The 24,759-nt window shown below is 38.2% G+C and overlaps 1 protein-coding gene across 3 annotated transcripts in view; it reads left to right on the top strand.

Annotated features, from left to right (window-relative positions):
• The window catches only part of LOC122816354 (Grid2 interacting protein), a 1,236,636-nt gene that overhangs the window by 1,007,423 nt on the left and 204,454 nt on the right, over positions 1-24,759 (top strand). For all 3 annotated transcript variants that reach the window (XM_044089096.1, XM_044089095.1, XM_044089093.1), the window contains one exon: positions 10,390-10,809. In XM_044089096.1, coding sequence (XP_043945031.1) covers positions 10,390-10,809 — 420 coding nt within the window. The remainder of the gene's footprint in view (positions 1-10,389; positions 10,810-24,759) is intronic.

Below are 24,759 nucleotides of genomic sequence, written 5' to 3'. Positions count from 1 at the left end.
AGCTTTTATTCACCTGAATAGAGAGACTTTTTGTGACATTATATAAGGTATGAGACACAGTTATTGTAGCCTTCGGAATATCACCTAATGAGGTAAGAGCTTTTATTCACCTGAATAGAGAGACTTTTGTGACATTATATAAGGTATGAGACACAGTTATTGCAGCCTTGGGAAGGTCACCTAATGAGGTAAGAGCTTTTATTCACCTGAATAGAGAGACTTTTGTGACATTATATAAGGTATGAGACACAGTTATTGCAGCCTTGGGAAGGTCACCTAATGAGGTAAGAGCTTTTATTCACCTGAATAGAGAGACTTTTTGTGACATTATATAAGGTATGAGACACAGTTATTGCAGCCTTGGGAATATCACCTAATGAGGTAAGAGCTTTTATTCACCTGAATAGAGAGACTTTTTGTGACATTATATAAGGTATGAGACACAGTTACTGCAGCCTTGGGAACAGTTATTGCAGCCTTGGGAATATCACCTAATGAGGTAAGAGCTTTTATTCACCCGAATAGAGAGACTTTTTGTGACATTATATAAGGTATGAGACACATTTATTGCAGCCTTGGGAATATCACCTAATGAGGTAAGAGCTTTTATTCACCTGAATAGAGAGACTTTTTGTAACATTATATAAGGTATGAGACAGTTATTACTGCCTTGGAAATATCACCTAATGAGGTAAGAGCTTTTATTCACCTGAATAGAGAGACTTTGTGTGACATTATATAAGGTATGAAACACAGTTACTGCGGCCTTGGGAATATCACCTAATAAGGTAAGAGATTTCATTCACCTGAATAGAGAGAGTAAGAGCTTTTATTCACCTGAATAGAGAGACTTTTTGTGACATTATATAAGGTATGAGACACAGTTATTGCAGCCTTGGGAATATCACCTAATGAGGTAAGAGCTTTTATTCACCTGAATAGAGAGACTTTTTATGACATTATATAAGGTATGAGATGCAGTTATTGCAGCCTTGGGAATATCACCTAATAAGGTAAGAGCTTTTATTCACCTGAATAGAGAGACTTTTTGTGACATTATATAAGGCATGAGACACAGTTATTGCAGCCTTGGGAATATCACCTAATGAGGTAATAGCTTTTATTCACCTGAATAGAGAGACTTTTTGTGACATTATATAAGGTATGAGACACAGTTACTGTAGCCTTGGGAATATCACCTAATGAGGTAAGAGCTTTTATTCACCTGAATACAGAGACTTTTTGTTACATTATATAAGGTATGAGGCACAGTTACGGTAGCCTTGGCAATATCACTTAATGAGGTAAGAGCTTTTATTCACTTGAATAGGGAGACTTTTTGTGACATTATATTTGAGACTGTGCAATATATGGAAAATATTTAGAGAGGTTTGAAAAAAGAAAGACTTTTAATAGAGAAACCAAAAAGAGATAATTACTGTACAGTTTCAAATGGATTTGGATAAGGAAGTATTGAAAAACTGTTTAAAATTGTGTGCAAAGAAGTGCTAGACACTACAAAAATGTATAATGACAGAGGCTTATGCACTTGGAATGGGATTGTGGCGTTATTTTGAAGATGAAAAAATAATGTTTTATTTATTTTATTTAACATTTGTTGACTGGGAAAGTCCACCTAGGACAGAGCCTATTTTCAGCAGAGGCCTGGAGATGGAGAAACACTTCAGATGCATATCTTTAGAATGTGGGAGGAAACCGCAGTACCCAGAGGAAACCCACGCAAATGCAGGGAGAACGTGCAAACTCCACACAGAAGGCACCCCAGCCGAGAATCGACCTGGTGAACCTCTTGCTGTGAGGTGATAACATTAACCGCTGCACTAATACTGTACGAAATGTACTAATATTGTATATATCCCCAGTATAATAACTGTTGAAGGAAATAGACGTTATGCAAGATATAAGGGACAGCTGAAAACTTGTTTTTTTTTCTGTGGAAAAAGTGATAATTTAATAAGCAGTTGTGCTAAAGATGTTTTGTTTGTAGAAAGGTAGGACACAAATCAAAGAAGTGTGAACTGATGTGTAAAAAAAATTGGAAAGTGAGACACGATTCAGCTAATTGTGATGAACGACTACATGCATAGCAAAAACAGCAGAAACAGGAACATGTTCATTCTGTAGAAGGAAATGATATGCAGAAACATGGAAAAACAAAATATCATGCAAGAAGAAAATAAAAACACAGAACATGAAACTGAGAATAAGGAAGGTGAGGAATTAGTAATGGAAACAACTGAACAGGAAGAAAGTAACTGGAAAATAATAAGATCCAGAAGAAATTCATTAGGGGAAGAGTAAAGACAGGAAAAGAAAATATAAAAATGTGATTATGAAAGAAAAGAAAAATAAAGATAAGGGATAAGATGGAAATATTATACATTTGGAAGAACTTGAGAGTCTTATCAATAAACATTAATAGTATAAAAATGTTAAAAGAAGGTTAGGTGCCTTAGAATGATGTATGTTACTTGACATGTATGTAATTATCTTGGAGGATACATGAATCTTATTGGAGGATGAAAGGAATGATATGGAAAACTTATGGGGTAGGAAAATTGTATGTAACATGGGACAGGATGCATGTTCAGGGATTGCTGTGCTATGTCATGAAGCAGCTGAAAGTTTAGATGATAGTTTAGTAGAGCTGGGCAGAATAACGCTATGAGATCTAAGGGTTCCCATTCAGAAGCCTGAAACATCATAAGCCTGAAAATCAAAATCCTGAAACCAAAAGCCTGAAAATTCAGAATCCTGAAAACTCAAAATCCTGAAAGCCCAAAATCCTGAAAGACCAAAATCCTGAAACTCAAAATCCTGAAAACACAAAATAGACATACTGATGTCATTGTGGCTTTGCTATTGTTAGCCCTGTGGTGTTAGGTCATGCGTTGGGGTCAGGTAAGTGTGCGGTTGGTTTTATTTTAGGGTTAGGGGCAGTTTAAGTGAGTTAGGGTTAGGGCGCAGGTTAGGCATGTATGCAATAGTGACAAATATTGGGGTTAGGGCGGTTTAAGTGAGTTAGGTTTAGGGCGGGTCAGGTGAGTGTGCGATAGTGACGGACCTTAGGGTTAGGGTTAGGGTCAGGGTCAGTTGGTAGATATTAGTGTCTTTATAGTGACATATTAGCATTATTTGTGTTTTCAGGATTTTGAGTTTCAGGATTTTGGTCTTTCAGGATTTTGGGCTTTCAGGATTTTGAGTTTTCAGGATTCTGAATTTTCAGGCTTTTGGTTTCAGGATTTTGATTTTCAGGCTTATGATGTTTCAGGCTTCTGAATGGGAACCGATCTAAGATATAAGAAGGAGGTATACAGAATTATTGCAATTTATGCATATGTTACTAAAAGAAAGAGAAGAGATGTTCAAAAATCCTAAATTATGTGGGAGTAAATATGGAAATAATACTGGTAGGAGACTTCAATAGTGATTTGAGGAAAAGAGAAAAGAAAGGAATGATGTTAAAATGGTTTATGAAATAATGAAAAGTGGAAAGTTATATATACGGGATAATATACACTGGACTTATAAAAGAAATGAGACTAAAACAGACATTGATTATTTCGTAATATCTGATTGAAAATTATAAAAAGAGGAACAAAGGAAACAATTTCTCCGACCATTTGGCTGTATGGGTAGAAATAAAAGAAAAGGAAGAATACATAAGGATAAGTGAAGTATTAAAAGACTGAATGAAAAAATATCTAAATGAAGAAGAGAGGAAAGACATTGACTGATTATGGGAAGATCATGTAGAAATGAGAATATTTTATAAAAATTGTCCTGACTGGTAGTTAAGTTTTAAAGGAAAGTATAAATATGTTTTTTTAGAATGTCAAGCAATGAAAAGAGAGAAAGAAAAGCAAAAATGTAGGTTAAGTCAAATAGTATTCAGAGAAGTATTAAAAAATAATAAAACGTCTTATGGAAAGGAGAAAGAAATCTATCAAATGAATTGAGAAAAGATTAAGTAAATGTTATATAAGTAAAGGCACTTTTTCCAAGGAAAAGAAGAAGAAACAGATTCATATTTGAGTAAACTGGTGAGAGAAAATGAGTAATAAGAGAACTGGAAACTAGTGAAGGGGAAAAAATGAATACATAAAAAGAAATATCTGAAGTACTAGAACAGAATATAAAGTTCATTTAGGAAGGCAAAGATTAAAGAGAGACAAATATGGGAGGTAAATACGTTAAATAATGAAGAGAATGAGATTATGGAAAAGATATAAATATAGGAGAGCTTGATGACATTTTAAAAGACTTGTATATGGAGAAGGCTACATGATTAGATGGAATTTACTATAATATGTATTATAATATGTACAATTGGAAAAAAGTACATTTTGTAGAGGTTTTGAATGAATGATTAGAAAAAGGATACTTGGGAAAGAGATTTGTATGGGGGCCATGAAATTCATATAGAAGAAGGAAGACGTTAAGAACTGGAGACCAATAGTATTAAACAATATAGATTACAAAATATTTATAAGAATAATAGGGACAAAATATGTAAAAGTGTGGCTAGACTGTTGGAACGTATGATTTTTGGAAAAAGGGAATCAGGATTTATTATGTGTGTTAAGAAAGGTAATAGACAATATTATAACTAAAAAAGTGGAAACTAACGTAGTGAAGATGTAAACAAAAGATTCAATAGAATACAATAAAAGGAACTATGGAGAATATTAAGAGATTAAGTGACAAAATAATAAATGTTATAAGATCAGTATACGAGAATAATGTTATTAAAATAATATTAATTGGTTGGTTAAGTAAAGAAATAAGAATGGAGTATGGGATAAGACAAGGCTGTCCAGTAAGCAGCATATTATTTGTGTTAGTTATGAATGTGATTGTAAACGCAATGAAAAGAGAACTGAAAATAGCAAAATGCAGGATAATAGAGGAAATTTATGTTGCAGTTATTTTTTCTTATGCAAATGATATAGTATATAGTATTAATTACTAAAAACAAGAAATGGATGGAACAAGGAACTAGGAAATTAAGTGCTTAAATATGCTTGGTCTAAGCATTAACAAGGATAAAGCAAAGGAACTGGATTATTGGGAGTGTTAGCAGGTATTCACTTTAATGATAAAGAGGCCGATATCTTAGGAATAGTGTTTGGGGTTAATATGAAAAAGGAAACACAATGAGAAAGACTAATACAAAAGATGCCAGAAAATGCATATTTCTGAGGTCATATATATTAACAAATAAGAAAACGGTTTGTTTAGTTATCAAAGTTCAACGTTATCATGGGAATTTATGATTCTACATGTTCCTCCAAGAGAGCTCTCTAGGTCACAAACTATAATATGTATGAATATTTTTTTGCTGATGAAGTTATATATAGCTATAAATTGGTTAGAACCAGACAATACATCATGGGATAATTTCAAGCTTGTGGCTATAAAGCATATATTAGCACATAAATTACTCCTGAAGCAAAGTAACAAAAATATTAATAATCCGAAAATATGGGAAAAGGTTTTTAACATTATATTAGCATAATACTGTTATTAGGAATATATTAAAGTTTGGATGTATATGTGGAGGAAACAATGTTTTGAAAACTTGTATGATATGTATGGACGCAAAGTACTTCTACAAATGTTTCGGCTTTGTTTTTCTTCCCTGGTGTCTTTTTTTTTTTTTGGAATAATGACGATTTTTATATGGAAGCATTTCATGTAGATATTGTATATAGTTTTGATAGTAATAGTAGTGAATTATGTGTGTGATTTTATTGTATTTTGAAAATATATATCAACAAAAATTTATTATGGAAAAAAAAAAAAGAAAACGGTTTGTTTAATAAATTCTATTCTGTTAGGTAAGATTGCCTATTTGGCAAGTCTATATTTGATCCCACCTAAATATGAAAAAGAACTGCTATTGATTATATGTTCATTCCATATAGGGATCAAGATTAAACCCTGTAAGGTGAGGAATTTTGTATGCGCAGGACGAAGGAGGAGGAGGAGGTTTAATAAATCTCATTATATGTGCAGCTTCATTGAATCTGTATAAAGTGTTGAAGGGACTGAAAGAAGAAAACAGGAACACAGTAAATGATATAATGAAAATCCAATATAAAGAGGTTTGGGAAAGCTGAAGCTCTGGGAAAAGATGGAAACACAATGTCAATAATGAGATTAAATAATATCAAAATAAAATATGGAAACTGAAAATAGGCAGTGTGGAAACAAAACCAGAAAAGAATGGTATGAGAATGTAATGCGGGAATCTTATTATATTTATCCATGCAAAAACCTAGATAATGAAAATAGAAATGCAATTAAAATAAGGCTTAAAAGGAGCAAAAACAAACTATGAATGTACAGTTTTTATGTGGACGTTAATGATAAGTGAACTACCCGGCAAAGCAAATATATCATCTAAAGGAATTCAGGAAAGGGACGTAACCATTGTGGAGAAAGTGAGATGACACAACATGTTTTCTTAAATGTTTAAGAGTGAGAGAATGATGGGGAAACATATGAAATTTATATAATAAATGATTCTAAAATTGTAAAAGTCATAAATATGAACATGTTAGAGTATGGATGTTATGGTAACAAAAGAACAAAGGAAGTGAAATAAATCAATAAAAATTGTTTTATGTATTGTGGGTCATATGGAATGGAAGAGTAAATGAGAAAATATAATGGTAAGTGTGGGTTAGCAGAAACTTTGAAAAAGATACACTTTTGGTTATGGAAAAAAGATGGGGGGGGAATAACTGAAATATTGGAACATATGAAGTTGTAATGGAAGATGCAAATAATTGTAAAAAATGTAAATTGCATATATATGCTGTTATATTCAATAAAGAACCCATAATCTATTTTTGATAGGTACTGTGGAATCTTTTACAACCTGAACTACCACCAACTCAAGCAGCTGGGACTTTATTTATTTATTTATTTTTTGTAATTTTGTAGTTTTATTTTTATTTCTGTTTGTTTACTTGGGAGAGCAATTATCTGCATGGACTTTCGTCAGACTCAGCCCAGGATCATCTGGTTAAGTGGCTTGCTCAGAGTCACACAGTTAAGAAATGGAAGCCTGGGGAATCAAACACTGAACCACTGGAGCACAGAAAACAGCTGGCTAATAACTCCTTAATCCTTTGCACCAAATGACAGATAGTTTAACATATCATACAAAGGATGACATACACAGGAGCACATCTGATTTTATATTTTGGATTCCATGTAACCTGAAAAAATAATAGTACCAATAAGAAGCTTTTTTGTACTGCCTTCTGACTTAATGTTCTAACTGCTGAGTCAAGGGGAGAATGAAACTTGGGTAATTTCCAGCTTTTCCTGTCTTTGGAAAGTGTCTCAGATGATTTGATATCAATGCTGCTCTGCTTAAAGCTGAACTCATTTTATTTTTATAGTAATTTATATGTTTAGCTGCAGATTCCCATCAATGAGCCCAGTGATCATGGAAATTACCTAACTTTTGCCTGCACCCTGCCCTGCATCTCCTCACCCTTGCTTTAATCTGACCACAGACCAATCTTCTTTTCTGAAAGGTCCAGTGGTTGATCTATATAAACAAATGAAACTGTCTTCAGAGACATCTCCAGTGGAAACCAACTTCAGTTTGTAGCAGACCTACACAAAATTCTCAACCATCTCCCACAAATGGACCTGGCTAAAACAGATTCTGCAAATCATATTTCAATAGGATTTAAACAGCTGCATAAAAAAGCAGTACCAATCCATCCTAAATGTAATGGTAAATCCAGGACTAAACCTCTCTGAAGGAAATTAGTGAAATATTGTAAGAAATCCTCATTCCCCATATGTATGGACTACCCAGAAACATGTCAGCAAGAAACTTAAGAGCACCATTATAGAATGCAATATACAGAACAAACTTAAGGTTGATATATATGTATGTATATATATATATATATATATATATATATATATATATATATATATATATATATATACATATACATGTCTTAAAAGAAACTACAAATCATTCTTTGGTTATACCAGGAAATTAATGAATAATGTCCAAAAAATGCCCTTAGGTTAGCCATAGTATCACACATTCTGATTCCAAGGATATAGTTGATATATCAGCAGAGAAATTTAATGCTAACTTTACCCCATCTGCCCACATTACTGCCTCCAGTATCCATAACAATTTAATTTCCTCTAAAATCATCTTAGAACAAGTCTTAGAATCCTTGTCAAAGGCTAAAAATATACTTCCATCAGACCAGATAAAATACCAGACTGCATTCTCATCAGTGCCAGCTGTGTACTATCTGAGTCTCTCCTTAAATTGTTAGGCTTCAACCTAGTCATAAGACTTTGCAATTGATGTCTGGAGAACAGCCACTGTGACTCCCCTACGCCAGGATGGTCCCTCTACATACAAAGGTAATTATAGGCCCATCAGCCTCTCTGGTAGTATATGCAAAGTCATGGAACATATCATAACAAAACTCATTTATCCAAGCAAAAATAGCTTATTTGACTTAGATCCTAATAAGTCTGCTTTTGTGAAGGGTAGGTCCTGTCTCCTGAACCTAGTAAACTTCTTTGAAAAGATTACAGAGGCTGCAGACAGTGATTACTCTATGTTCAAACCTTAACTTGTCCTGGCCAAAGCTTTTGACATTATCCTCCACTCTAGAATTATTGAAAAATTAGGCAAACTTCCTGTAGACCTCTACATTGTCCACTGGATTGAAAGTTCACTAACCAACAGATTCCAAATTGTGAACATTATTGCTACCCTTGCTAAATGTAAATTTGTAAATAGCTGTCACAGGAATCAGTGCTCGACCCATTCTGAATGTAACATTGTAACTAGTGGGGTGTAACAGGAATCAGTGCTGGGCCTGCTCTGAATGTAACATTGTAACTAGTGGAGTATCACAGGAATCAGTGCTGGGCCTGCTCTGAATGTAACATTGTAACTAGTGGGTTATCTCAGGAATCAGTGCTGGGCCCGTTCTGAATGTAACATCGTAGCTAGTGGAGTATCACAGGAATCAGTGCTGGGCCCACTTTGAATATAACATTGTAACTAGTGGGTTATCTCAGGAATCAGTGCTGGGCCGGCTCTGAATGTAACATTGTAACTAGTGGGTTATCTCAGGAATCAGTGCTGGGCCCGCTCTGAATATAACATTGTAACTAGTGGGGTATAACAGGAATCAGTGCTGGGCTTGCTCTGAATGTAACATTGTAACTAGTGGATTATCACAGAAATCAGTGCAGGGTCCTGTTTGGCATTTATTTTTGCAGACAACCTAGCCAGTATCCCAGAAGCATGATTGATTAAATTTGCTAATAACTGCAAACTAAGTACTGTTAAACATCCATTCACTGATATGAACAGCTCTTGCAAGGGCTAAAATATGCACAAACCTATAGTACCAAAAATGGTCTCAAGCTGAATGCAAAAAAGCACATTATAATAATTTCAGAAAAAGAAAAGTTGCTCCTACCTGATATATTGCATGTGTTTGCATAGTATATTATGTAGTTCTATTGGGCGGCAGCCGTGGTGCAGTGGTTAGCATTGCCACCTGACAGCAAGAGGTTCTCCAGTTCGATCCTCAGCTGGGGTACCTTCTGTGCGGAGTCTGCATGTCCTACCTGTGGTCGCGTGGGTCTCCTCCGGGTGCTCCGGTTTCCTCCCACATCCCAAAGTTATGCTGTAGGTGGATTGAACACCCTAAATTGGCCCTAGGCATGAGTGCATGTGTACATGTGTGTGTGTGCCTTCTGTGGAAGGTTGGGCGCCGGGCTGGCAACTCAACACCGTAAAAACACCACTGCCAATCATGAGCAGATGACCCTTTAACCGGGACAAGCCGAAAGAAGAAGATTATGGAGTTCTATTGCTTAGGAATAAATTACTACAAAAGTATACATACAGGTGCTTTGCATTTGCTTTTGCAATAATTTTCATTTTGTTGACTTGAGCAATTGATTATTGTGAAGTCTGATGAATCAGTATTGATCATTTAAATGTTGATGGTGGTTTGATAACAAGGGATATGTTCAATCACAGCAAGCACTTGCCACCACACTTCTTATCCTTTAGTTGTGTTCTGATAACTTTTTTATCATATGAGTGGATTCTAACAACATGAATTATTATTTTCCATAATATCTGTATTGTCAATATATTAACATAGAAATTGCTCTTTTACTATTTGAAAACTGTATTTGGAATGCAAAGGAAACTTATATGTGGTAGGAATATAAAGTGATACTAACCTGATTATACTCTGCATTTAAAGTAAAAAATAAACATTGCTTACTGTGTGAATACATAGGAAAGGGAGTCACTAATATCTCATGTTTTGTTTTCAGATGAGATTTCATGAAGATCCAGGGAAGTATATGACACAAGACATAACGAGTCCCACTGACTACATCAGTAGTAGTGAAGATGGGAGTTCACCCACATATTCCTCTTGTTCTGATATCATTCCTCCACCTCCAAGTAGCCCTGCTCCGCCCCCTCCAATACAGTTCCATGATCACAAGTCAGTTGCTTTAACTAGTGATGTGGGCAGGAATAGTTTACAGCGGTCCTCTAAGACAGAGACAAAGTCACACGTCATACCACCGCCTCCTCCCCCGCCTCCCCCTCCCCCACCTCCCCCACCTGTGCTTTGTCCACCACCTTTGCCACGTGGAGCACATCATCGCAATGATTCAAGCCACATGAGTGTAAAAAGATTACGGTGGGAGCAGGTTGAGAACTCTGAAGGAACTATCTGGGGTCAGGTATGTGGACATTTTTTTTTTTTATTTCAGCTTTTCAGGATGAGAGTTTAAGTGTGTGTTGCATTAAAATAGCCCACCGAAAATATGTAATTTACAATGAAATAACTGCATCTTACATGCAAACTGAACATCCCATAAATAAGTGATTTATAACTATAGGAAAATAGACTTAGTATGAAAGTTTGCTGAACTAAAATAAAATGACTCTGGAATAATATTTTTCATGCTGCTTGACATTGGGAAAGGATTTATTATTATTCTGACTTCAGAATCAGTAGACGAGCCTGATAGTTATGCAGTAGCAGCTGTCCATTGAATATTTTCATTCAGGAAAGGGTATATGAACCATTCTGGCAGCAATTACTAGTGGCAAAGTATAGTGCATTTGTGATACATATGTGTTACTACACCATGTTTTTACCACACATATAGAATCCTAATATGGTTGCATGAGTCAAATGAGAAGAAATCTAAGCGGTATGACACTGTCAAAGGAAAGGAGAGTACTGGCTACAGTTTAAAATGTACCACTGTAGCCTACACTAGTTGTTTTGTTTGTTTTGATTTGAACTGGTCCTTCTTTACAAATTCAGAAAACCCACCTGCTAAATAAAACCAAGGAGGACCATCATGAGGTGGACAGTACTACAAGAATGGGCCAAGGTGTTTAGACAAAGCATGCTGACATCAAAAGCAGCAAAGGAATAGCATTCAGTCCCGGTGGTGACCACTGGTCCACTGTCAGGGCCACACTTCTGCTGTTTGAAAGTACACTGGACTGTTGCAGCTGCAGTATGACCACAGACGTAAGTCTGGAACTGATAACTCAGGACCCCCCTGGGGCTCTCTGACTTTTCATATGTACTGGTCAGATGGTTGTCAAGCTGCTTCCATAGCAGAGATAAAGGACCAATGAATGGAAATATGGAACATATACTAGTCCAGAATAAGGCATTATCTCTTTGTGCGTTTTAGAATCTTTGTATTCAGTGCTGCATCTGTAAACACTTGGTGTCACACTAGTGCAAGGAAACAAATCCTCTTTGTGACACTATGAAGATCATAGTGTCCAATCAGCTTTGCAGAGCAGTATGATGGAGTTTACTGTGCTGAATATGCCCTTTGTTTCACTTTTATATGATGCTGATTGCATTAGGCTGGCTATTCTTGAATATGGACTAAAAGTCCTTAAGTTCTTCTTCTCAGAACCCATAGTCAAAGACTACAGAAAGTCACTTCACCTCACTACACATTCAATCTCATATTAAAACATAACTTTTATTCCACAATTACATTTTTCTCTATACTTTCAAGGAGAGCAAATATTATGGTAACCACTTAGCAGCTATAAAATAAACAATAAAAGAAAGCAAATAAAACATTGAGAGCTGACACACTGACTACATACTGCAACCACACATTTCTGCTTATTTCTGTACTGAGACAATAGTACTTATATGTTTTAAATTTTAAAGTACAATAAAATGTTTTTCCTGAAGTAATAGTTAACAACATTACTAATTTATTTTCAGTCACTCATTTTATGTTAAGCTCTGTTCAGCCCAGTGGACTTTCCTGGTGAAGAAATGTCATAAATAAAATAAAGTATTTAAAACCTAATACTATGTGATTAACCTCCATAACACATTTAACGCAGAATGTTTGATATCATAATGTCAGATGGCTCTCAGCTATTCCAACATTTATTTATTTATTTAGTTAGTTAGTTTATTTATTAGTTTTATGTTTGTTTTTTATTTATTTATTTAACGTTAACTGTGTAAGTCAACTGGCCCTAAGACTGTTTTCAGCCCCAAACTGGGCCTGGAAGCAGTAACAACTTTTCAAAACAAAACTTATAGACAGCCTAAATTGGAAGTTCCTTTGTAAACCAACATTTAATTTCAGGTCATGTTATACTGTACATTTTATTCACACAAATCACTGCATTTTGTAGAAGGATACTAGCGATTAATACAGTCCACTAACTACTATAACTGTACATTTACATAAATGTTATTTACACAATTACAGCATAAATGTTATTTACACAATTACAGCATAATATAAAAGGATGCTAACACTATTTATTTGAATATTTACAATGGTTGTATAAGTATAGCTGTATATTATTATGGTTGCATATTGCTGAGTATAGTATGATTTTAATTACCCAGATGTAATAACCTGGTTCTCATAATAAATGCACATATTTTTTCTTGCAAGATATGCTTTCAGGAGGTTTCAAAAGCAAGCTATTTTGCTAGCTTCTTGTTTTGTCTGGTAGATCATTTTCTGCAGCAGGGCACTTTTGTTCAGTTTCCACAGTTTACAGGGTCTTCATAGTTTGAAGGATAGATTATTTAATAAAAATGGGCTATTACCTCTATGAGTAACAGGTGTTTGAGGAATAAATACAGCACTGTTTTCTGAGTCAGAACAGATGTGTAAGCTACATTTAAGTCTTGTAGAACCTGCAACAAGTAAACTAAAAGATATTTCATTTGCAATATGCATGCTTTTCAGCAGCAAGAAAGTATGCAAGATGATCTTTTTCTATGCAGTGTTTGTTTTCCAGTGGAAAGAAAAGATGGTATAAACCTGTGACGTTTTCTATAGTATGCATAAAGAAGCATCTAAAGTTGTAAATTAAGTTTGTAGCTGCTTTCTTATGGGAAATGCAGCAATTATTCATAGGATGGATGTGCATGGCAGACATATGAACCAATAAATTACTACTGTTTTGTCATGTGGTTACCAAGACTAGGACACTAAAGCTGTAAAAGTATGTTAGAGGATTATTTAAGAAGATATCTAACCAAAAACAGGTAAACAAACTCTTTGGCTTGTAAAATTGAAGCACTGTTTAATTGCATCCCTGGTTTGTAAGAAAATGTATTAACAAAATAGCTGATAAACACAAAGCAGAAGACATATTACCCTTTAGTTTGTGATGTATGAGTAGTTTTATACTTTGCTTCCAGCTGTGTATTACAGAAATGCAGTTACTGTATCATAGGACTCATAAATGCTTTTTGTCAAGACAAACAAGAAAAAAAGTCTAGCTGTAGACATTTTCTCTCTTGTAAACTATTTGCTCAAAAGGATTAATTTCACTTTCCCTGTGCAGCTTCATATTTTTCTGTATACTTAGCTGTTAATTTTCAGATTAACACACTTTTTTCTAAAGGAAAATTTGTATTTAATCACTTTTAAATAGTTTGTATCTACTTACCTGTTTACTTATTTATTCATTGATAAGAAGGCATTGATTGCTAAATGGTGACAAGTTACTGGTATCCACCTCTAACTGGACAGAATGTTCTGATATACATTACCATTTGTGTTTGTAATTACTAGGGTTACTAATAAGAGTAGAACAGTAACTGGGAGGTCCACAGCCAGGTAATGTGCTGTCGAAGAAGCTTATTAGCTTGAACCAGACCAGAAGGCTGAAATATTGGAAAATATTACTAACATTCCCTGGAAATTAGTGTGTGTGTGTGTGTGTGTGTGTGTGTGTGTGTGTGTGTGTGTGTGTGTGTGTGTGTGTGTGTGTGTGTGTGTAAAACAGTTTATCCAGTTACTGTGTGAAGTGAGCACTGGAAGTCATGGAAACCCAGAGAGAATGGGGAAATCATTGCTGTGAGGTAGGCCAAAATACTATACTTGGTGAGATTTTCAGCATGAAGCCTATTGTATAGTGTGAGTGGTGTAGCCCTCTAGCCAAGGCAACTGTGCACATTTTCGGCATGCTGGTCTGGCCAAGTTCTAATCAGTGAGTTGTTTAGTGATTCATATTAATGTGCCTTTTTTGTACTTGAATCTGTTAACCACCAGTAGGATGACTTCAGAGAACATACTTCTGGTTGTCATCGGATTTTTAATTTTTCTGTTAAAGATAGTTTATTAGTGGACCTTGGAGTAGATCTGTGCACTATAACCCTTGTCTTCCATCTTTTTTATAGAGGGAATACAAACCTCTATTTGAATGAGCACCATATTCTGTTTATTGCTGATGTTGCTCTATTACTTTGTTCATGTGCTCCATTCCTATTATGATCAATATTCCAAGATCAATATCTGGCTGTGCCATTATCAGTTCTACTCTCCCATGGATACCTCACATCAGTGCTGTTGTGGCCCAGGTCCAGTACTTTACATTTGTCTACAGTGAATTGGCTGCCACCTTTTTATTCACTTAGCCTTCTCAGCCTTTGGAGTCCAGTATTAGGCTTTTCACTTGATCCTCTGCTGTTTAGTCTTTGTGTCAATAGCTAAGATGTTTTCCCATTTTGTATTCTCTCTGACATATCCCAAATGAACATCCTGAAGAAAACTGGACTTGAGACAAACCCTGGCTATACTACATTAGTCAGCTTCATAATGGACCCCTGTCCCCTAGTCCACAACAATGCCACAGTTCAGTTCTTCTGTCTCACTCTTATCCCAAACTATCACTGTTTCTAGCAAACACCTCTGTTGAACTGTGTGCATAACCATGATGAAGACCCTGTATGCAATTTCTAATGGTGATTCCTATCAATTTTCTTCTGTAATCCAGTCATAAAAATCGGATAATTTGTGATTAAAAACTACTACTGACAACCCATATAGGCTTTTTAAGGAGCTTGCTTTCCTCCAAGAAAACAACCAACCATTATGTCACAATTCACTACATGACATTCCCTGCATCTACTGTTATGCTAAAACATCTATCGTTCACTGTATTATATATCCTGGCCTCTCTTTCCTTATATGAGTCCTACTCTTGCCTCTGGCACTTCTGCACTAGTAAGGGATCTGTTACAGATCTCAGTCAAGGGATGTTCCAGAACATTTACTTGATCACCCTGGATATCAGGCTATTGGTCACTTTGCCTAAGTTTTGCTTAGGGCATCCAGTTTCCTTTCTGTCTCCTTTATCTCTGTTTTGGTCACTTTACCTGTTTTTTCATTCATGAAAGCTCTGGACTGAGAATGAAATTGATCTTTTTTTGCTTTAGTCACATTAACAAATTCAAATAAATAAACTCGAGGTGAAATATTCACTCAACATCTTCGCTTTCTTTACCGTCTTTCTTGCTCTTCCTCCTATTCTTATTTATTCAGACATCTTTTGCCCTTCCATTTCTTTATTCAGCTGTATAATATAGTGTTCAGATACTACTACTACTACTAATAATAATAATAATAATTATAATAGTAACAATATAATATAAAAAGAGCTTAATGTGCTTCTAGGAGCTTGAGTTTTTAGAAGTTTTAAGATGAGAGGTGTGATTAATTCTGTATTGTATTTTACTCAGTGGTTGGCATCCTATTCTCAGATATAAGCTGTGACAATTTTTGTTATACACTTTGGTCACTGTAGTTTCATAGGCTAACACTTTATTTAGTTAGTTTGTTTATTAAGTTTGTTCACTACGTTACTATACTGATGAAAGCAGACCGTTTGCAAGCATAGTCCAAGAAAAATACTCAGAGTAATTGCTAATTGCTGTGACATGCATCTGTAATTGATGAGGCATAGCTAAAGCTTCTTGAATATTCATTGTGGTTAATTAACATATATCTCCTTATTGAATACTTATTATGGTTAATTAACATTCAGCTCCTTAATGAATATTTATTATGTTTATTTAACCTACATCTCCTTACAGAATATTTACTATGGTTATTTAACAATTATCTCCGTATTGAATATTTATTATAGTTAATTACTATATCCTTATTGCTTGCAGACAAAACGTGTACCAAAGAATGTTAGATTAATTTCAACTGGTGTCATTCCAAGGGGATCCAGTGCCTGACAGCCTGGAAAGACATGATTGACAAACCAAGATGCTTTGCCAGAGACAGCCTGCCTCAGTCTCCTTGGGCTTCAGGCTTCTGGCAAAGGATATGGCCTCCCCCATAGTGCATTTTTAGGCAATACCATGAGGTCAAAACTACCAACATGAAAATTTCATCAAAATGCAAATTAAAGGTCATGCTGCTAAAAGCTAGGAGTCTAAACATAAAACTGCACTCATGGCAAGCATTCTTAACCCTGGAAGTTGCAGGCATTTGTGCAGTTACAGAAACCTGGTTCAAGGCTGCGCAGAGCACCCCAGCCATACCAGGTTACTCATCCAATCATACATTCAGACCCCTAACCATAGGCAGCAAAGAAAAAGAAAAAGAAGGTGGAGTTTCGATATATATAAAATACATGCACACCTCTAGGCTGGTCAAACAGTATGACGCACAGGAGACACTCCAGATGCAGTTAACCATTGACAAGACCCCTATTCAAATCATAGCTAGCTAAAAGCCCCCAACTTTGACTTGAGGTACCCACTCCACTTATCTGGACCTCTTTGAATCTATCAAAATTCAGCCTTTTACCCTGATCCTGGACGGCTTTTAACTATCCAACCATAGAATAGAAGAACTACACATGCCAAAACAAAAATGTACAGAGATTCCTTGATTTCATCAGTGCAAAAGCCTAGGACCAGCTGGTCGACACCCCCACAAGAGGTGAAAATATCTTGGACTTGGTATTAGCCAGCATGAGTAACCATTGAAGCATACTTACAGTGTCATCCTCCCTGGTAAGATCCAACCACAAAGTGGTCACTTTCGAAGTCACCATTTCCCCCGACCCCCCCAGTTGGAGTCAAGCAAAACAACTTCTCCAAAGCTGAGTACAGCCTCCTGAGGGAAGGTATAAACAGCTTCACAGCCCCCTCCCTCTCCATAGGAACAGGCACATATGTCCAAACTTACACCAAAGTACTATATGAGCATTCATATAGCTGCATGGAATCAGGAATACTCGACAGGACAAAATCCTCCTCCTCAAGGAAGAGCAAACCTGTCTGGTGGACATCTGCAATAAATAAACTATAATAAAAGGAAAAAAAATGCTGTCCAGGACCAGGAAGGAGCAGTTGCCTAATTGGAAGCAATCTTTCCTTAGCTGAACAAGCAAATAAGAGCACTAGTGAAATCCTCCAAAGCAAGTCCAAACTGGCCACATCTATTAAAGACAATCATAAGGCCTTCTTCACATATGTCCGCAGTCTCAAAGGAAACAGTCAGATCTGCTCAGAACTGGTGATCAAGGACACGACATACACAATCTCTGTAGATATAGCCAACCTGCTGGCAGACAGGTTCAGTAAAAACTTCACCCCTCTGTCCCCCCCATCAGTAAATCAGGACACCATCAGCACCTGCCCCCTCCAGTTATCTCTAGCGAGCAAGTCATCACTGCCCTCTCAAAGGCAAAAAGTAAAGCCTCCATGGGACCCAATAACATCCTAGGCTGCATCCTACATGAACTCAGGCAGGAACTTGCAGCACCATTAGACACCCTATTCAACCAAAGCCTTGAGTACTGGCTTCATCCCAGTCAAGTGGAGGACAGCCACTGTCATCCCTTTGCACAAAGGTGGAGCAGAAATCAATTCAGGAAATTATAGACCCATCAGCCTAACTAGCCTGATCTGCAAGGCCATGGAGTGGATTATCATGGACCTCATTAACAAGGACATTGGCAACCTCCAAACACTTGATCCCACACAGTTTGGTTTCACCAAGGGGAGGTCATGCCTGTTAAATTTGGTTGACTTCTTTGAGACAGTCATCAAAGCCGTGGATGAGGGGAAGACGGTGCATAGCATCTACCTTGACCTGGCCAAAGCTTTCGATACTATTCCCCAGCTGGGTATAATTGATAAACTCTCTCAACTAGGCATCAATCCATATGTTACCAGATGGGTAACAAACTGGCTCACTGATAGAATCCACCTAGTCAAAATAGGGGAAGCCACCTCAAGAGCGGTGTATCCCAGGGATCAGTCTTGGGGCCTCTGTTGTTTGGGATATACTTTTCTGAGGTGCAGGCCAAAACCAGTGGGCTGTGGATGACCAAGTTTGCAGATGACTGCAAGGTGGGTGCTGTCATCAATTCCTCTAGTGATGTGGACATCCTCCAAGAGGGCCTCACCCAAACAAATGACTGGTGCCAGAAACATGGCCTCAAACTGAATGCCAAAAATGCATCATCATCCCCTTTGGGGATAGTGACATCCCCATAAATTATCACATTAATAACAAGGTCCTAAGCATGCAGTCAGTCGTGAGGGACTTGGGCACCCAGATTGAATGCAAACTGACTTTTGACCACCATATTGTTTCTGTTGTATGGAAAGCTTTCTGCATGGCCCACCTCATTAGTAAGGGTATCTCATCCAGGGACAAGAAGTTCATAACATCCCTGTATTCTTCCCTTATAAGATCCATTATTGAGTACAATGTCCCTTTTGGCATGTACCTTGAAAAGCACATGCAGCAGCTGGAGAGACCACAGAAGGTCCTCACCAGGAGAATCTGTGCCCTCCAACATCTACACTACACAGATAGGCTAAAGGCCTTGCCCTCTACTAAGTTTCATACAGACTCCTCAGAGGCATACAAAGCAATCTCAGACCCCAACTTGATGGGACTGCTCCATATCCGCAAGTCAAGCTCCACTTGAATAACTCACACTCACAACCTCAGTCTGGTCTGTGACATCAATAGAACTTGTTGGCAGGACAGATTTGAGTCCCAGAGACTCCCCCTTCTGTGGAATAGACTCCCACTCCACATCAAGCAGAGTACCTCATTAACCCTTTTTAAGCGCAACCTGGATAACTGGATGGGGAACAGAAAATGCACCCCTGGATTTCACCTGTGTCCATACTGGACAGGGGCATTGGGTGCTGACTTGTCAGAACATGGGCTAAATTCTTGGCTAGGCTTGCTATGGCCTCAGGGCCAATAGCCTAGTGACTTCCTATTAGCCTATGATCCTAAAATGGGAAAGTGCTCTTTTGGTAGCAGAAGCTGAATCAACAAGCTCTCTGTGCCAGTACCAAGCTGTTCAATTGAAGAGCAAAATGTCCTACCCCACTCACACCAGTTCTCCACATATACCTGCTACATCTTCCATGAAATAAGTAATAATCTGCATTGCCAATGAACAAATCTGGTTACAGGACCATGTAAAATAATAAAAAATGGTTTTGTTTCACTTGACTCCTCCCAACTGCTGTTTGACTTTTATGTTTGTGGCCAACACTTTCTTTGTTGTTATTCTGTTTGACTTCTTGTACTGGGATCTTCTTCACCTCTAACCTTAATCATGGACCTCCATGTATCATACACTACCTGATAGTTGATGTAATTATAGCCATTCATGTTCTTCTGTGGTCCAGATGTAGTCTTAATGGTAAGATGGGAGCAATCTATTGCACCAAGTACTTCCGGAAAACATGACACCTTGTAGATGACATGTATGGTTTGGGCTGTGTCCTGAGGTCACACAAGCATATAAATATACTGATCTACAAGTGCCAACAGTATGTGTATGTCAGTGAACTGCATGTATCTTTGAGGCAGAAGCCTGAGAAATAAGTTGTCCCCAGTTTGTCTATGGAAGGTTCTTGTGGCATGTATAGTGAAGAATATGCGTACCATATTTTACATTAAGAAGGTTCGTGGTCTGCACTCTTGTGGGAGGAGAGGCTGGACTTTGCCCTTCTGAGATGGGAATTTCTGGTTAAAGGCTTATAGTGCCTGCATACTTGAACTGTTTCTTACTGAAATTGGTGCACCTTGTTTGTTGTAGCATAGACTAGATCCAGGCCTGCTGAATCTAGCTTTGTTTGTATAACTTGAGCACTAATCCAGGCCTTCTTAAAAGTATTCAATTGTATTTATTACTGCTTGGTAGTAACTTGATTAAAGTGTAGCTATCATTCTAAGCCTTTTGGTTTAAGCACTTGGGTTTCAGACCAGTTGTTTTACATTAAGAAGGTTTGTGGTCTGCACTGTTGTGGCAGGACAGGTAGCTTACATCCTTCTAAGTTTGGAACTGCTGATTGAAGGCTCAGTATCTGTTATTCTAAAAGTGTATTAGTTCTGGTTTAAGCACTTGGGCTTCAGGTCAGTTATTTTACATTAAGAAGGTTCATGGTCTGCACTCTTGTGGGAGGAGAGGCTGGACTCTGCCCTTCTGAGCTGGGAATTTTGGGTTAAAGGCTTATAGTGCCTGCATATTTGAACTGTTTCTTACTGAAATTGGTGTGCCTTGTTTGCTGTAGCATAGACTAGATCCAGGCCTGCTGAATATAGCTTTGTTTGTATAACTTGAGCACTAATCCAGACCTTCTTTTTTGGAGAAGGTTCCCCTGCACCCCAATGGCAGGAATGTGCAGTTAGAACTTGTCTGATTGAAGACTACAGGAACAGGGCTCAGTTTTGAGATTTTTTTACTGGTTAATTGGGTAATTTGTTTAAAAGCCTTTTCTGATTTCTTGTAGCCATCTAAAGCTGTTTTAAGTGTATTTTTTACTGTTTGTAGTTGTTTAAAGCTGTTTTAAGTGTATATTTTACTGTTTTTGCCTTATCTTTTCAACAAAAAGTTTTCCTTGTTTCCCACCTTTCCAAGCTAGTATAGTCCAGTTTTCAGGCTAGTGCTGAATTCAGGGCTGTGTTACAGTTTTTCTGAGTTGCCCATACCTTACTTGGATAGAAGGAGGTTTCTCTCTCTGTTCAGCTGTGAGAGAGGGGGCTTTGAGCAGCCATCTGTCTGTGGAGGAGTGGTTCCAGCCCAGAAGTTAGTAGTTTATAGGCCATTTTGGGCTAATTTCTATCTCTTTCATTTCCCTGCTGTAAAAGCCGTGTTTACACGGTTTTGCACATCTGGGCAGCGCCGGTTAGCTAGGGTTAAATTTATCTCGGCTTCACCAAGTCTCCTCTTCAGTTTTTCCCTTGAAATTAGTCTGACTCTCAACCTAAGCACTTAAAAAGCATCCTACAGTTCAGCACTTGCTCAGACCTAATAGCACTAATATACCCCGACACTTGATTGCCCAGCAGGGCAAGGCTCATTATTCACCCCTCACCAACCAAGTGACTAAGCAGCTCACCCTACTATTCAGGCATGACCACATGGCAATTTCAAGTATACTCTCCAGTTCAGCTGGTGAACCTGGGTATCCTGAGGCAATGTTACAACTACCTCATCTACACAGACAACCCTCTCCTCCTACCACAAAACATTAACATATGCGAGAGATGCAATTATATAGCTAAATTGCAGGCTAAGCTCTCTTCACCCAAGACTGGAACAGGCAGTCATGAGGAGAAGGTTAACACTTGCACCACACCTCCAGCCTCACATAGACATACTAAACCAACAATGGCAAAAAATACACATAAATACACAAAATCATACTCAGAGGCTCTAAATGAAAACCTGCCAAAGCATCAGAGACCTCCAAAGCAGACACCCAAAAAACCTGCACCTCCCATCACAAACCAGACAGCACATAAAACACAAAATCAGTGTGCCACACAATCACAGCCCTTAAGGTGAAATAACATACCTAACACACTAGCAATAGGTGACTCTATAGTCAGGCACACTGACATCCCACTCACTAGGCTGGACAAGGAGAAGGTTACTATTAGCTGCCTGTCAGGAGCCAGAGTCCGCCACATAACACAAGCACTCAGGTCACTCTAGAACAAGTACAAATATGACTCTGTCATTGTTCATGTTGGTGTGAATGACCTAAGACGTACCGCCCTGGACTACATGAAAAGAAACATGGAAGAGCTCTCTGATCAGGGGGGTATGACCCTGTCACTGAGTAGCATCCTGCCCTCACCAAGAATGATAACGCAGTATAAAGAAAAAAATATCAATTTCAACAATTGGCTAAGCTTCTGGTGTCATTCAAAGGGGATCCAGTGTCTGTCAGCCTGGGATGACATGCTCGACAAGCCTTGTTGCTTTGCAAGAGACGGCTTGCACCTGTCACCCCTAGGCTTTTGAATACTGGCCAAGGCTCTTGCTGCCCCCATAGTGCCTTTTTTAGGCAAGGCTCAAAAGTCAAACTCACCTCCGTAAACAGCACAAATAAAAAAATGAGGGTTATGCTACTCAACGTCAGGAGTTTAAATCTCAAAATGCACACGCTCAAAGCACTCCTAAGTATGGAGAACGTTGAAATCTGTGCAGTAACTGAAACCTGGTTTAAGGCTCCACAGAGCACCCCAGCACTACTGGGCTACAACTCATATCACACATTTTGGCCACAGGACATGGACCGAAACAGAAAAGGAGGGGGTGTATCCATATTCATCAAGGATACCTATACCTCCAGGTTAGTGGCATAGCATGATACCTCCGAGATCATCCATGTGCAACTACCATTAGGCAAATCTACAATGCAAATTGTGGCCTGCAACTGATCACACCCCATGACCCAGGACCACCACTCCGCCTTTCTGGAGACACTGGAAAACATGAAGGTCCTACCGAACGCCCTGATATTGGGCGATTTCAATTACCCTACCGTTAACAGGGAAAACTACTCAAGTACAAACTCCCAGGTCCAGCGCTTCCTGGAATTTATCAACTCAAATGCCGTGGATCAGCTGGTACTCTCCCTACCAGAGGTGAAAACATATTGGACCTGGTCATCACCAACATGGGCGACAGGTGTTCCACACCGGAGGTCAAACCGTCACTGGTTAGATCAGACCATAAACTAATCACTCTGGATGCCCATACCCCACCACCACCTCCAACCAAGGAAACCACAGTGAAAAACATTTCTGTAGCAAACTTCACCTTACTTAAGACAGAGGTGGTAAGTTTCACAGCCCCCACGCTAAAGGATAACAGTGTCCAAGATGCAGGAACCTTTACAAATGCACTCTATGAGCACCTACAAGGTTGCATGGATCATGCCATCCCTAGCAAAACCAAGACTCACTCCCCTAAGAGAAGGAAACCAGTCTGGTGGACCCCTGCCATAAACAAGCTATACAATAGAAGGAGGAAAGTAGTTCAGAAAAAAAGCAAATCCCAAGAAGGAAAGACATCCTTAATCAGTATCAGTAAGAAACTAAGGTCCCTCATAAAATCCTCCAAAGCTAACTTTGAAAGAAAAATAGCCAAGGATTTGAAAGATAATCACAAAGCCTTCTTTAGCTATGTAAAGAATCTAAGTGGCAAATCACCGATATGCTCTGAGCTAGTGCAAAATAGCACAAAATATACTTTACCCACTGATATTGCCAACATCCTGGCAGATAGATTCAGTGCAAACTCCCCCCCCCTCACCCCCAAAAGGGCCCACAACAATACCGGAAAGGTGTAGTGTCCCAGAAATCACAGATGTACAGGTAAAAACAGCCCTTTCAAAAGCCAAAAGCACAGCATCAATGGGGCCAGATGGTGTCCCAGGCTGCATCTTGCATGAACTACAGAACGAACTAACCCCCCACCTAAACACACTGTTCAACCTCAGCCTCTCCACAGGCTACATGCCCATAGAATGGCACACAGCAATGGTTATTCCGCTCCACAAAGGAGGGGCTACAACTGACACTGGGAACTATCGCCCCATAAGCCTGACTAGCCTGGTCTGCAAGACTATGTAGCGCATCATCATAGAACTCATTAACAAATACATTGGTAGCCTCCAAACACTTGACCCGACCCAGTTCGGCTTTGGTAAGGGCAGATCATGCCTACTAAACCTGGTTGACTTCTTCAAGACAGTCACCAAGGCCATAGATGAGGGGAAGGTAGTTGACACAGCCTACCTTGACCTCGCCAAGGCTTTTGACACCATTCCCCACTCGGGAATTATAGAAAAACTCACCAGCCTGAACATAAACCCCTACGTCATGAGATGGGTTGCCAGCTGGCTTACAGACAAAACACACAGTAAGAATAGCGGGCTCCAGGTCCGACTCTAAACCAGTCACAAGTGGTGTCCCACAAGGTCGGTCCTGGGACCCCTTCTGTTCAGCATATACTTCTCAGAAGTACAGGCAAACACAGGAGGACTATGGCTAATTAAGTTTGCCGATGACTGCAAACTGGGAGCCATA

This window comes from Protopterus annectens, chromosome 12.part0 (genome assembly GCF_019279795.1).
Source record: "Protopterus annectens isolate FY-2018-M chromosome 12.part0, PAN1.0, whole genome shotgun sequence".
Classification (NCBI taxonomy): Eukaryota; Metazoa; Chordata; order Ceratodontiformes; family Protopteridae; genus Protopterus; species Protopterus annectens.
This window is presented reverse-complemented; position numbering and strand designations above follow the sequence as displayed.